Here is a 13,858-nt window from a genome sequence, read left to right as displayed (position 1 = left end):
TTAATGTACATCCAGATTATATATATAAATTATATATACTATATACTGTACATGTATGTGTATATATACACACCATTTTTGCACCACATCTTTTGTCTCTTTTATCTCTTTTATCTTGTACCGTGTGATCAAAGAGCTATAGTTAGAACCCATTTATCTCGCAATTGCATACGAGTCTCAGAGCTCCCCAAAATGCCACCAAACATAAATTTATCTGTGTTCTTACTCACCATCATCCAGATGATTTTGATCAGAAGGAGAAAAAGAATACAGCAGACGAAGAAGAGTGAGATTTGCGGCTCTTACTTATCTAGCAAGACGTTGTCAGATTGTAAGTATAAAGATGAAGGATTTTACATTTATACAAGACATATAAATCATTAATGTATTGTCAGTGTCAATAATTCACTCATACTGTCAGACTACACCCCCTCCTGTGGAAACAGACATGGCACAACTTTGTTCTTAAATCAGATTAGATGGATGGATAAATAGATAGATACATTATTCATCCCTTAGGGGAAATTCAGGTGTCCAGTAGCTCATAAAAACATACATGAATAAATATGTTAAAAATAGCTCATAAAAACACAAACGAATAATGCGTTCATCCGCCATTTTTCTCTCAGTGCAATGCATGATGGTTAATATTTCTTGGTTAGCTGGAGAGGCTCAAGCAGAGAAAAGCTGCTGGACCGGACCACATCAGCCCTTGCGTGCTGAAGGCCTGTGCTGGCCAGCTCTGTGGAGTTCTTAAGCACCTCTTCAACCTGAGCCTCCACCTTCAGAGAGTGCCAGTGCTTTGGAAAACATCCTGCCTCGTTCCAGTGCCCAAAAAAGGACGTCCTGTGGCACTGGATGACTACAGGCCGATTGCACTGACCTCTCACATCGTGAAGGTCATGGAGAGGCTGGTTCTAGCACACCTCAGACCCCTAGTGTGCCCATCACAGGACCCCCTACAGTTTGCATATCAGCTCCATGTTGGGGTCGATGATGCAATCATCTACCTGCTGCAGGAAACCTACCCCCCCCTGGATAGACCACCATCTGAGTCATGTTCTTCGACTTCTCCAGCGCCTTCAACACCATCCAGCCTAGGCTGCTGAAGGCCAAACTGGAGAACATGCAGGTGGACTCTCCCCTCCTCACATGGGTCGATGACTATCTGACGGGCAGACCGCAGTATGTGAGATTATAAAACTGTGTGTCTGACTGTCTGATTGGCAACATCGCCGCCCCCCAGGGAACTGTGCTGTCTCCCTTCCTCTTCACCACCTAGACTGCAGACTTTAAGTACCGCACTGAGTCGTGTCATCTGCAGAGATTCTCTGATGACACGGCCATTGTGGGGCGTGTAGAGGGCGGGAGGGAGGATGAGTACAGGGACCTGGTTGGCAATTTTGTTAAGTGGTGTGAGGAGAACCACCTGCAGCTGAAGGTGGCGAAGACGAAAGAGATGGTGGTGGACTTCAGGAGAAACAAGCCCCTGCCCTCTCCAGTCTGCATTGGTGGGACAGATGTTGACATTGTGGATACATACAAATACCTGGGTGTGGTGCTGGACAATAAACTGGAGTGGACTACAAACTAGGGCTGTCACTTTTTCAAAAAATCAAGTTCGAACGAATTTGAAATGACACGCAATTTATTCGAATGAATTCGAATAAATCTCCGCCCCCCCCCACAACACCACACGACATTATTTTCATTATTTTATTAACTTCACAGGCCGTCTAACATCACATTCATGCAGCACTCGAATGTTAATATTAAATGTTTTTTTTAACAGCTGTATTAACGCATCTGAATAACAAATCTAAAAATCTAAAAACATCGTTTTCTATATCTGTCAGTTCTACCGTGCTCTCAATAAAAAAGAAGTTTAAAAAACAGTTGGACCGCACTTTACATTCATAGTGAAACTGAAAGTCTCCAGGTGCTACAGTATTAAAAACATAACACACAACATAAAGAAAATAGTAATAAGAGTTAAGATGAAAAAGCCTTCCTGAATAGAAAATGTAAAATCACAGACAACAGGAGAGAATTGCTCCTAGGTTTGAACTAAAAATGTAGCAAACAAGGTAAAAAATAGAACTGCTAGGCAAAGCCGAACGGCCCGTGGCCCGGCTTAATTTCTAATATTATTAGCCAAAAACACAAGTCTATCAACGTGATCGGGATCAAGTGCGGCTCCCTTTTTATTTACAATATTACCTGCCGACAAGAACACCCGTTCAGAGCGTACAGAGGTTCCTGGCACACACAGCTAGTGTCCTCCATTTTCGTAGCAACTACTAGCTGAATTGATAGGTCAAGGGGCAATAGGTCAAGCTGATAGTGAAGTTTTAGAGCGCCCTCTGCTGGATCACAAGGCGAACTACTTCAAACGGTCTGTTGCGCTTATAGACTGTACATTTTGACTTCGAACAGGTCATTACATTCGAATAAGAACTTTTCCCCCCACCTTCGAACGAATATTCGAATTTCGAATAAAAAGTGACAGCCCTACTACAAATGCGGAGGCAGTCTACAAACAGGTCCTGGGCAGGCTTTACTTCCTGAGGAGGCTCAGGTCCTTTAATGTCTTCAACTGGATGCTCCAGATGTTCTATCAGTCTGTTGTTGCGAGCACCATCTTCTTCACTATGGTGTCCTGGGGTGCGGGCATCAAGGCAAAGGACGCAAACAGTCTAAATAAACTCATTAAAAAGGCAGGGTCTGTTGTTGGCCTTAAGCTTGTCACCCTGGAGGAGGTGGCGGAGGACAGGATGCTGGCAAAACGGCTGGCGATCATGGACAATGTCTCTCACCCCCTCCACAAAACTCTGGACAAGCTAAAGAGCAGCTTCAGCAACAGACTCATTCTCCCCCGCTGCCTTAAGGAACGGCACAGGAAATCATTCCTACCTGGTGCTATCAGACTGTACAACGCCCACGCAAAAACACACACATAATTTATTGCGCTTAAATTATTATCACTGTAAATTAGGGGTGGGCGATATGACGATATTAAATCGTGAACGATTACAACGTGAAGACGATCTGCCAAAGTGCAGAGATCGTAGGGATCGTCTAGGGCACATTCTATAAATTGCAGTTCTATGCTGATGCACTGACGCACCAAACGTTTTACGTCGTCAACCTGACCGACCAATCATAGTGAATGACGGGCAGTGACACGCTTTCTTACCCGCCTCCTTGTTTTTGTGTGTAGCAGTAGCCACATGGAGAGCGATGGCTGAAAGCCAAACGGAGGAGTTGGTCGCTTTTTAAAAACAAAACAAAAACAGCGTTTCACCATCTCTCATCTCTGCCAGTTAGCCCCTCCACCTGCCGCCTCTCTCTGGTGCGCGCGCACGCACACACACACACGGGTGCATGGATAGGTCGCGCTTGGCCGTTAATAAACGGTAAATGCGCTAATTGTACAGTGTTCAAATTACCACGACCCCCCCACCCCCCCGTCGGATAGTCCGACCACTGACGGACCCTTTTCAATAAGCTATTTAGGGTTTTGATGTACTTAAATCCTGTTAAAATGACTGTGTTGAATAAAACAAACAGTAATGTATTCATTGATATTTTACTTTCATGTTTATTGAAAGCTACCTTTTATGTTGCAAGAGTGCACTTTATCAGAGTGTTGTTTACCTTTTAGTATGTTTACCTTGTTTGCACATGTTGGCAAAACTGCAACTATTTAAATTAAAATCTGTTCAAAAGGTTCTTTGGCCTAAATTGTCTGTTTTTCTTTTTTTGATTTAAGATCATGATAAAATCGAAATCGTGATTTTATTTTTGAAAAATCGTGATATGATATTTTTGCCATATCGCCCACCCCTACTGTAAATACACCTGCACCTTATTTCTCTTGCACCTTGAGTTCCACTAAGTTCCACTTTGCTCAGCATTTTATTTTATTTACCTCAGTATTCTATTTTATTCTTGTAACTGCTTAAGCATTTTACTGTATACAGTACTCTATTGTTTTGTTTGCATATTGTGTATAGTACTTTTTTATATCTATATTTGCCCTTACATTTTGATTGTATTTGTACTTGTACTGCTGCTATGATGACCTAATTTCCCCTCAGGAATAAATAAAGTTATCTATAGTGACCATTGGTTGAACACTACTTTTCGCGATTCATTGTGGGATATTTTGAGTCCACTATATAGGGTATAATAATTCCCACTAGACATTCGAACAGCACTACAAAATGGCGTACTCACTATGTAGTGCACTATGTAGGGAGTAGTGAGTGATTTCTGACACAGCCACAGTCTTTTTCTCCGTTGCGATTTTGTTATCCGACAAGCCACAAAAACTTAGCTCAGACCCTTACTTCCTGTTACTGCCCACCTGTCCATCAACCATCTCAACCAATGAATGATCAGAATTACTCTTATTCACAAATACCACTTCCTTTTACAACCATGAACTCTTCAAAATAAACACAATATTCATAACAATGCCTCTGCATCTTTTTAAATGTAATTATTACATCGTACCCTTTTGATCATCCATGAAATAGCTTTGTAAGCATTTTTATAATGTACCTTTAAACCATTTTAACATTTTTATCCTGATGTAACATTTAACCTTTCCTGTATGTTTTTTTAAAATTTTTTATCAAAGTCAGCTACCTTTATCTCAACATCATTTTTATTACAATGTAGGGTAATTTTGACCTGGTTACAACAGGAAAGAAATTCACATCCCATACAGTGCACTTCCAACCCCCAAACATGTGAATTAAACTTGCATGCTGAACACTTGTACAGGCGACCTAAAAACTCTCTCCTCCTCTCTTGCTTTGATTTTCAACACCGCCACTGTTTGAGTTTTTCTTTTCTCTTTAAATTTTTGGTGCGCTTTCAGTTCTATAAACTATATTGTTGCTACCAGCCGAGCTGCTTTATTGTACATGGGCTTGTTGTTGTTTTTACTGTTTATATTTTCAGTGAGCCACTATTATAGGATACAATACAGTTTTAATGTAAGCCACCCAGGTAGGCTACCCCCCTTAAATTGCTCATTCCCCTTTGCTACAGTTTTGGTTAAAGCAGTGGTAAGATGTGCATAACATAAGGAGAAACAGGAACCTCTGTAGAAAGGTTAATCGTGAGGCATCACGAAAAGGAAATAACTGGAGGGGAGTTGCAGGCTTTTAAACTCTGTGTGGGAGTGTCCTTACAGAGTCGTTAAGGACGCATGTGAGCTCTGAGTTTCAGAGTCATTAGGGCCATTTGTGGGTCGTTGACCCAACTGGCCTTCATGTGGGTTGCTAGGGCTAGGTGAGCCCAGTTGTGAATCGTTGTTAAGGTGTCTGGGGAGGGAACTCAAGGAGAAGGAACAGAAGCACATCAGGGGAGCACTTAAAACCTGTGGCTACCCAAACTGGACCTTTGTCGAAACCTCTAAAAGATCCAGAGCAGACAAAGAGGAGGAGAGGGAAAAAAGGAACAACATCGTCATTGTCGCGGGAAAGTCTGAGAAACTCAGAAGGATCTTCAATAAACATCATATCCCGGTTCACTTCAGACCTACCAATACACTGAGGCAGAATCTTGTGCATTCTAAGGACAAAACACCCAGGCATAAACAGAGTAATGTAGTTTATGCTGTTCAATGCAGCCAGGACTGCACAGATCTGTACATGGGGAGACAAAACAACCTCTCCATAAACGAATGGAACAACACAGGAGGGCCAACTCCTCAGGCCAAGACTCTGCTGTCCACTGACATCTGAAGGAGAAAAATCATTCCTTTGAGGACAACAATGTAAACGTCTTGTCCATAGAAGACAGATGGTTTGAAAGAGGAGTAAAAGAATCCATCGATGTCAAACTGGAACGACTGTCTTTGAACAGAGGAGGTGGCCTAAGACATTGCTTATCATCCATCTACAATGCAATACTGAGTTCCCTCCCCAGACAGCTTAACAACCATTCACTCCTGGGCTCATTTAGCCCTAGCAACCCACATGAAGGCCGGTTGGGTCAACGGACCCATAAGTGGCCCTAACGTTCCTGAAACTCAGAGCTAACACGTGTCCTTACCGACTGTGTGACACTCCCACACAGAGTTTAAAAGCTTGCAACTCCCCTCCAGTTGGTTAGAACTGAAGAAGCCTCTTGGATGAGAGGTGAAACGTCTTCAAGAAACTGAAACATGTCCAGTTGCCTACGATACAGCACTTAGAAGTGTGATCTAAAATCACGCCACTGCAGCTGGTAACCATGTGGTACAGCCGCATGTATTTTAGACTGTATATATATAAAAATAGATATTCATATAACGTCTGTTACATAGTGACGCACATAATTTAGAGAAGTAAAGGCTTGACTCCAAACCAGGCTTTTCTGGCAGTGCAGGAGCAGTGTTTTCTGTGGGAGAGAGTAACTCCCTTTGGTTTGTACTTTTAGCTTTTTCACTTTGCAGACCATTTACATGCACAAAAATGCTACATAACACAATAAAGGAAAGGCAAAAACCCCAAAGGCACAATATGACCTCTTTAAGTATTGGTAGTACTTTCCATTAGCAAACATTTCCCTTGGTAAACCATGGACGTTCAGAAGGACGTCATACTCTAGGCAGGCCCTGATATACCACTACCTTATCAGCGAACCTTGTTTAGCCTGGGTAACAGTTTGTCCTCTATACAGTGAACCTACATAATGTCGGCAAGGTGTTTTCCTTCATACCAGAATTCTGAACTCCCTTACTTAGCTCTAATCTATTCCTGGCATTAGAGAAGCAGTTATTCCTCCATCAAAGGTCCCATTCCCAGCTGTCCACAGTCTTTGTACCTCTGACTTCTGCAATCATGTGTACACACAAGGGAACGTGTGAAGCACCTTGTGTCTCTTAAGTTTGAAATCTGATCCAACAGGAGTTTGAGTTGAGGCTGCTATTGATAGAATGCTTGTTATTTTCTGAGTGTCACTTGAGGAGGTGTTGAGTATTAGACCCTCCTCCATGTGTCCTTCTCTTGTCTTGCCCTTTCTCCTGGACTCCATTCAGACAGTGAAGTTAGTGGTTAGTGTGTTTGCCCTGAGAACTGGAAGACTCGTATTAGGCTAGGCTCTGTTGATGAGGACTGAACATTGCGCATTACAGGGCAAAAAGGTAGGGTTTGAATTATATTATATTTTAATTAATTTAGCAAAATAATGTATTGGCAATTATATGGAATGTTGGGTGTGGCAATCATTATCAAACTGACCTCTCCGCAAAAATCCAGTTTGTCTTAAAAAGTGCTTGAAATGTGCGATGATGCGATGATATGTACAGGTATACGTAGCTACATTCTTATGTTTTATCTACAGGTTATAATTGTGGTATTAAACCTACAATTTGAATTGGAAAATGCATTTTAATTATGAAATAGTAATGATTAACGTAAGTGTCATCAGTATCCTGAGATTTTATTCCATTTTTACTAATATATGGGGATGTGACAAAGGAACACCAAGACACAGTTTGAGATGCAGATTAATTTTATTCTACTGAACTGACATGCTTAGGGAGACACTATTCAAGTGGCTCAGACAAACAGAAATTCCTTCCTTGAGCTTCACTCCGCATTGTGTCCTTTCTGAAATGAGAAAAGCAGGTAATCAAACAGCTTTCATTGTTCGTTAAAATATTAATTTTTAAATGCATTATCATTTTTGATCAAAACCTTAATATTCTGTAGATTTACTGTCCTACATATTAGTTATAAAAGTTCTGTGCACTAAGTAGTGGCATTAATGGGTTCTGGTTGCAATATACAACATGCTCATAAACAGTTCTTTAGTGTTTTCTCTGTAATTGTATTCTTCTGATCAGACAAGAGAAAAGAGCATTATATACTGTATTTTTTGTTAAATGTTAAATATTTTAATTGTGAAACATCATCTGCGTTGCAGCAGCATTATGCTATATTTACTATAATACAAATTGCCTAAAAACAGGTGCATGTAGTGTGCCCTACACAAAAAAAGGAAAAAAAATATATAAATGACCTTTGACCCCACATCACGACTCTTGGCTAATAACTTGTTGACCCGAGATTCAGTGATGTCAGCTCTCTCTTCAGCCTCATCAAGCTCATGTTGAAGCTTAAGGAAACTTGGTAAGATTACTGTTGGCCTGTTCTTCCTGTGGAACAGAAACACAATATCCTCATCGGTGCCTGACTTGTATTTTTGTATTTATATGGCAGCTTATGTAATGAAACATATATTCATGCATTCATTCATTCAAGCATGGAGCCAGCTGACAGGACTTGTAATATATTTTTCAATTACATTTAATCTGACATTTTACATTTTGGTGTAAAATAGTTCAATAATGTTTTTTTTTTGATTCAATACCACCACTGGGCTGCAAATCAAATACAATTTCTCAATGGCTGGTTGGTCGACTCTAAATTGTTCTGCTGAAGAAAAGTCTGGTTGTAAAGTAATGTCATTAAGATGTTGATGAAGGTTCTCAGTCATCCAGGTTGTCATTATGTCATTAAGGCATGATGTTACTTTTGCCTATATTTCCCAGCTCTGCTGCATAGCTTTTACTGCGTTGAGAAGAGCCATGTTATTGAATGTGCACACACTTGCTGCGGTCTTGGACAGGTTTTATACGTTGTTGTAATATTAGTTTCTGAAAAGTACTTACTGCCTCTTCTACAGCTTTCTTGTAGGATTTGACCTTTAGCTGCAGTTTGCCTGCCAGATCTTGCAGACGGGCAAGATTTTTACGATCCTCCTCCGTCTGAAAACAAAGAACAGGATTATTGTAATTTTGAGTAAAAATTACACTGTGTCCCACAATTTTGTAAATTAATTGAAATTTGCCTGATAGGTCAGCTCTTTGATTTGTCTTTCATATTTCCGTATTCCCTTGATGGACTCGCTGGACCTTCTTTGTTCAGCTTCTACTTCACTTTCCAGTTCTCTGATCTGTTGAGAGAATGATGTAAATATAGATATTTTTTTTATGTTTAATATTTTGTTAAGCCTTTATGTTATAAGCAACCTTTACAGGTCTTAGATTTTTAATATAACGTCAGCTTTTGATCGTGAGTGATTTCATTAGACTGTTCATTTGATTTCTCAAATTATTTGCACTCACCCTGGCCTCGAGCTTCTGCACCTGCTTCTTGCCTCCCTTCATGGCAATCTGTTCAGCTTCATCCAGGCGGTGCTGCAGGTCTTTGATGGTTTGCTCCATGTTCTTCTTCATACGCTCCAGGTGAGCGCTGGTGTCCTGCTCTTTCTTCAGCTCCTCTGCCATCATGGCAGCATCAGTAATGGCCTTCTTGGCCTTTTCCTCAGCATTTCTGCATTCCTGCACTGCTTCCTCCACTTCAGTCTGAAGCTGGGATGCATCAGCCTCCAGCTTCTTCTTTTGGTTTAACAAGCTAGTATTCTAGTTTGACATAAATAGAGAACTGTAATTGTAAAAAAAAGTTAATCTAAAACAAACATGCCAGAATTTATCGATAATTACTGCGTCTTACCTGTGAGTGCAGTAGCTGCACCCTCTCACTAACATCCAGCAGCTCTTGCTCAGCAAGTTTGCGACTTCTCTCAGTTTGCTCCAGAGCTGTCCTGAGCTCCTCCACTTCAGCCTGAAGCAGGTTGTTGCGCCTTTCAACAATGGCAATGTTCATATCATCATTGGCTCACAGAGAGTCATCAAGCTGGAGCTGAGCATCCTGAAGAAGAGTGTGACATTCATTTTAAACCACGTTAAACCAACTGATAACCTAATATGTTCAAGGTATCTTTTTGAATGAAATACATACCAGATATGCATTAACAGATTTAAGTTGTTTCTGGGCCTCAGCTGCCTGCCTGTTGGCCTGGCTGAGCTGGATCTCCATCTCCATAAAAATGAAATGAACAATGCAGTAACATACTTAAATGACAGTGATACAGTAGTTTTAAGTACTTTATCTTTTCAATCAGGTCAATACAGGCCTGCAAGTCCATACCAAAATCTATAAAAATCCATTCAATGCCCTCTTTCTTGTACTCTTCCTGCTCCAGCACAAACAGGTGGTGGTTGAAAAACTGTTGCAGTTTTTCATTGGTGAAGTTTTTCATTTTTGATTTTTGTAATCAAAAACCATCTCTCACCTTCAGTGCCATCTGCCTTTGCTTGCTCCTCTCGCTGCTTCTGCTTAAACTTCATGTTACCATGATGCATGATGGCACCAGTCAGCTTGTAAATGCTATTCTTCTCCTCTTGAGTGAAGCCAAGAACATCAAAGGCATCCTGGGAAAAAAAGCTCAAAATGCATTTTTGGTATTATGAAAATTGATTTATACTGACTGGGATTTTAAGATTCAGCTCACATCAGTGGCCATCAGCTCTTCAGAATCATTGATGGAGGCTACTGTTGTCTGTCCTTGGGAGATGAAGCCGTAGTCATAGGGGTTGTTGGTGATAAGCAACATTTCTAAGGAGAGAATGAAAAAAATGTGTTACAAAATAACCCACTGTGTTCAAATACAGTAATAACTCTCAGTGTTGATGGCTCTTGAGAAATAAAGCATTTATGTCAGATATATACCCAGAAGCTCAGGCTTTTGCTGAGACAAGATCTGGTAAAAAATGTGGTAGTCCCTCTCAGCTTTGAGCTGGTAAGTCACACGAGACTTTTCCAAAAGGTCTGTAAGAGAAAAAGGTTGTTATAGTGGTAAACTGATAAGTTGACAGGTGATACCTTTAAATGTGTTACATAAACCTTGTTACTTACAAGTTTCAATATCAGCAGAGGCCAGCTTTCCTCGGTTATCAAAATGAATGCGGATAAATTTACCCTAAGAGGAAGAGAGCTGCTCATGTTAGTTCAGTTGATTCACTTCACTTTAGAAATTACCATTTGCAATTCCACAGACACTCACAAATCTGGAGGAGTTGTCATTCCTGATGGTCTTGGCATTGCCAAAGGCCTCCAGAGCAGGGTTAGCCTGAATGATTTGATCCTCCAGGGTACCCTGATTTTGTTAAATACAGACACAACTGCAGGTTCAGTGCCAAGTATATAAGATTAAAACTGCGTAGTGAAGAAGTAAAGCAGTGTAATTGCGCTTTGTAAAATATTCAGAAATATATTCTGTAATACAGACCTTCTTCTCAGCAGCTGGATCTTTCTTTCCGGTTGGGGCAGCTGCGATACTGGCAAAGTACTGAATGACACGCTTGGTGTTGACAGTCTTTCCAGCACCGGATTCTCCACTGAGCAGAAGAAAGACATAGATATTTAGGCCAAGACCTATAACCCCTGGATACTGAAGAAGTTTTTGTTGGCTGTGACTTACGTGATAAGGATTGACTGGTTTTCTCTATCTGTCAGCGAGAGTGATTTTTTAAATTATCAGTAAAACAAATGGAATGATATCAGAATTGAATATTTAAACAAGATGAAGGCTGAAATAGATTATTTACCTGACAGCATGTATTGGTAGGCATTGTCAGAGATGGAGAAGATATGAGGAGGAGCTTCACTCCTCTTCTTTCCTCTATAGGCAACAACCACTTCCTGGTTGTAGACTGGCAGCACTCCTTCTTCATGTCAAATGTACAAGTTTGTGCTTCTAAACGCTCCTTATCTGACTTCCTAAGATAAGGAGCAGCGGGCCCAAACTCTGCCATGATGGCATCACCCATTTCTTAACCTTTTAAGAATAGAACATCTTTTATAGCCCGTAGCTGTCTTTGCACGCATACATTTGACCCACTGATCATTCAATTAGGATTGAAGCAAAACACACACAAGACAAAGTCCTCCTCACATACAAAGTCCTTAATGACCTTACACCAACATATCTTAAAGACCTAATAGTACCCTATTACCCCACTAGAATGCTGCACTCGCAGGATGCAGGGTTACTTGTGGTTCCTAGAGTCTCCAAAAGTAGAATGGGGGGCAGACCCTTCAGCCATCAAGCTCCTCTCCTGTGGAACCAATTTCTAATGTGCTGCCAGGGGGATTTCATATGATGCATTGACCTCCTCTCTCTTTCTCTCTATCTGTACACATTCATGTCTTACTAATACATGTTTCTATATACTCGTCTCGCAGTTTCCCATGGATGGTGGTCCTGCTTGAGTCCTGCTATCATCATTATTATTATTATACTTTTAGTATGTTTAATATTCATATATCAATTAGTAAAGCTGTTATTACTAATGTGGCTGCTATATCCCCCCTCCTCCCACCTCTCCCACAGTTTCTCTGCAGCTGTTGTCTATAGAGAAGCAAGGCAAGGCCAAAGTTACAGCTGTGAGATCCCTTTATTATCACTCACCACTATTCACAGATACAGTATATGCCCTTGGTCTAACCCTAGTCACCTGGCATTGTTTTTTCTTTGCCGACCATAAAAATGTTCAGAGACTATGCAATCTAACTTATGTTCATATTGACCTAAGCTCACCCATTGAGATTTCACTTTTTAATTAGCTGGAATCAGGCAAATTCTTTCTTCACCTGAATAATAAATAGCTTTAACTATTTCTTTAATTTTCAAGTAAAAAGCCCAAATGCTCAATACCCAATACAGATTGGTAATGAGACAGTTCAAATAATTAAAAACCATAAATCTGTAGGACCTTTCACTGATAATGGACAACTGATAGAAAACCTGGGGTAAAACTAAACACATCCTTATCCTGAGAATTGATAAAAGGTGGGTACTGATGGTTACCACTGTTTGGTAGTAAAAAAGCCATGAAGTATTTTATTTCTCCTAGCATTCTGCATTGGGATGAGTTATTAGCTTTGATGTATCAAGTAAGTATAACTGCACAGGTTTTGTTGTACCTGTGTATTTATTCACACATGCATTATTTTGATTCTTAATCCATGTTGGGTTGGATCTGAATCTGAAAAATCATATTGCCTTTTGTAATTGGACAGTATGTGATGTGTCATTGATGGAGGTTAAGATGTTGTATTTATACCTCAGCATATGCTGTCATTTATAAAACTTTACCCAGCCTGTCCCAATGTTATCAACAATATGATGGCCCCTGAACTGAACATAAGGACATAAATAATAGGACATCATGGAAGCCCAGAACAGTAAATGCTATTGGGACACGTTTTCTCTCTCTCTCTCTCTCTCTCTCTCTCTGTGTGTGTGTGTGTCAAAATGGTAAAATGGTAAATGGACTTGCATTTCTATAGCGCTTTTCCAGTCTATTGACCACTCAAAGCACTTTACAACACTTGTCACATTCACCCATTCACACACACATTCGTACACTGATGGCAGAGACAGCCATGCAAGGTGCCGACCTGCACATAATTTCGTTTTTAGAAAAATAGAGAAAACCTACTTACACATGTTTCTGCCCTGAAACAAATTCAGGATGTTGTAACCTATACTCTTAGCTTCTATCCAAATGTCACCTGATGCGGGTGCCCTTGGCCTGCTTCTATTGGCATGGCATTGTTTTCTTCTCTTTATCCTTGAGCACAAAGATAACTTGTGAAATTCCTGCTGGCTGCCTTTGGGGGCTTGATGGTTCAGATGACAGCTTGGGGACAGCTTGTGACGCAGGTAGTCAGGACAGGTTTTTATTTTTTCTTTGACCCACAGCAACAGGTGAAAAAACCCACGAGAACCCAATTAAGTACTCTATGTACTCTATGTAGTGTAATGTTGGTACTCAATCATCTATATACAAGAATAGTCTAAATAAATCTGTATAGAGCAAATTTTAAAACAACTCAGGTGTGTCATACTCTGTCCATAATGAGGCAAACCAACCAGAAACTAGCATACATTCTTTTTTGCCATGACACAGAATTTTAACCCAAGTACGATGAAATTCTATGGTACA

General features: G+C 40.5%; 2 protein-coding genes across 2 annotated transcripts; both read right to left on the bottom strand.

Annotated features, from left to right (window-relative positions):
• Positions 1-6,955: 6,955 nt before the first annotated feature.
• Positions 6,956-9,884, bottom strand: LOC141016487 (myosin heavy chain, skeletal muscle-like). The gene is given in 8 exon segments (XM_073490873.1): positions 6,956-7,018; positions 8,023-8,127; positions 8,129-8,158; positions 8,675-8,770; positions 8,854-8,958; positions 9,131-9,427; positions 9,519-9,716; positions 9,807-9,884. Coding segments are annotated over 8 exon segments (972 nt in total).
• Positions 9,885-9,970: 86 nt separating this feature from the next.
• Positions 9,971-11,677, bottom strand: LOC141016486 (myosin-7). The gene is made up of 8 exons (XM_073490872.1): positions 11,544-11,677; positions 11,137-11,245; positions 10,912-11,004; positions 10,764-10,827; positions 10,578-10,676; positions 10,360-10,463; positions 10,141-10,279; positions 9,971-9,981 (listed from the first exon to the last, which is right to left on the bottom strand). The coding sequence occupies exons 1-8, from the start codon at positions 11,675-11,677 to the stop codon at positions 9,971-9,973; spliced, it is 753 nt and encodes a 250-aa protein (XP_073346973.1).
• Between the last annotated feature and the right edge of the window lie 2,181 nt (positions 11,678-13,858).

The sequence above is a fragment of the Pagrus major genome, chromosome 21, assembly GCF_040436345.1.
Source record: "Pagrus major chromosome 21, Pma_NU_1.0".
NCBI classification, from domain to species: domain Eukaryota; kingdom Metazoa; phylum Chordata; class Actinopteri; order Spariformes; family Sparidae; genus Pagrus; species Pagrus major.
This window is presented reverse-complemented; position numbering and strand designations above follow the sequence as displayed.

Bases quoted from the DNA above. Each gene is read 5' to 3' on its own strand.
- LOC141016486 (XM_073490872.1), bottom strand. From the start codon at position 11,677: ATGGGTGATGCCATCATGGCAGAGTTTGGGCCCGCTGCTCCTTATCTT. The intron at 11,246-11,543 runs GTTGTTGCCTAT...TCTTCTGCTCAG, and splicing joins CAGTCTACAACCAGGAAGTG to TGGAGAATCCGGTGCTGGAA. The intron at 10,464-10,577 runs GTATATATCTGA...TTCTCTCCTTAG, and splicing joins GCAAAAGCCTGAGCTTCTGG to AAATGTTGCTTATCACCAAC.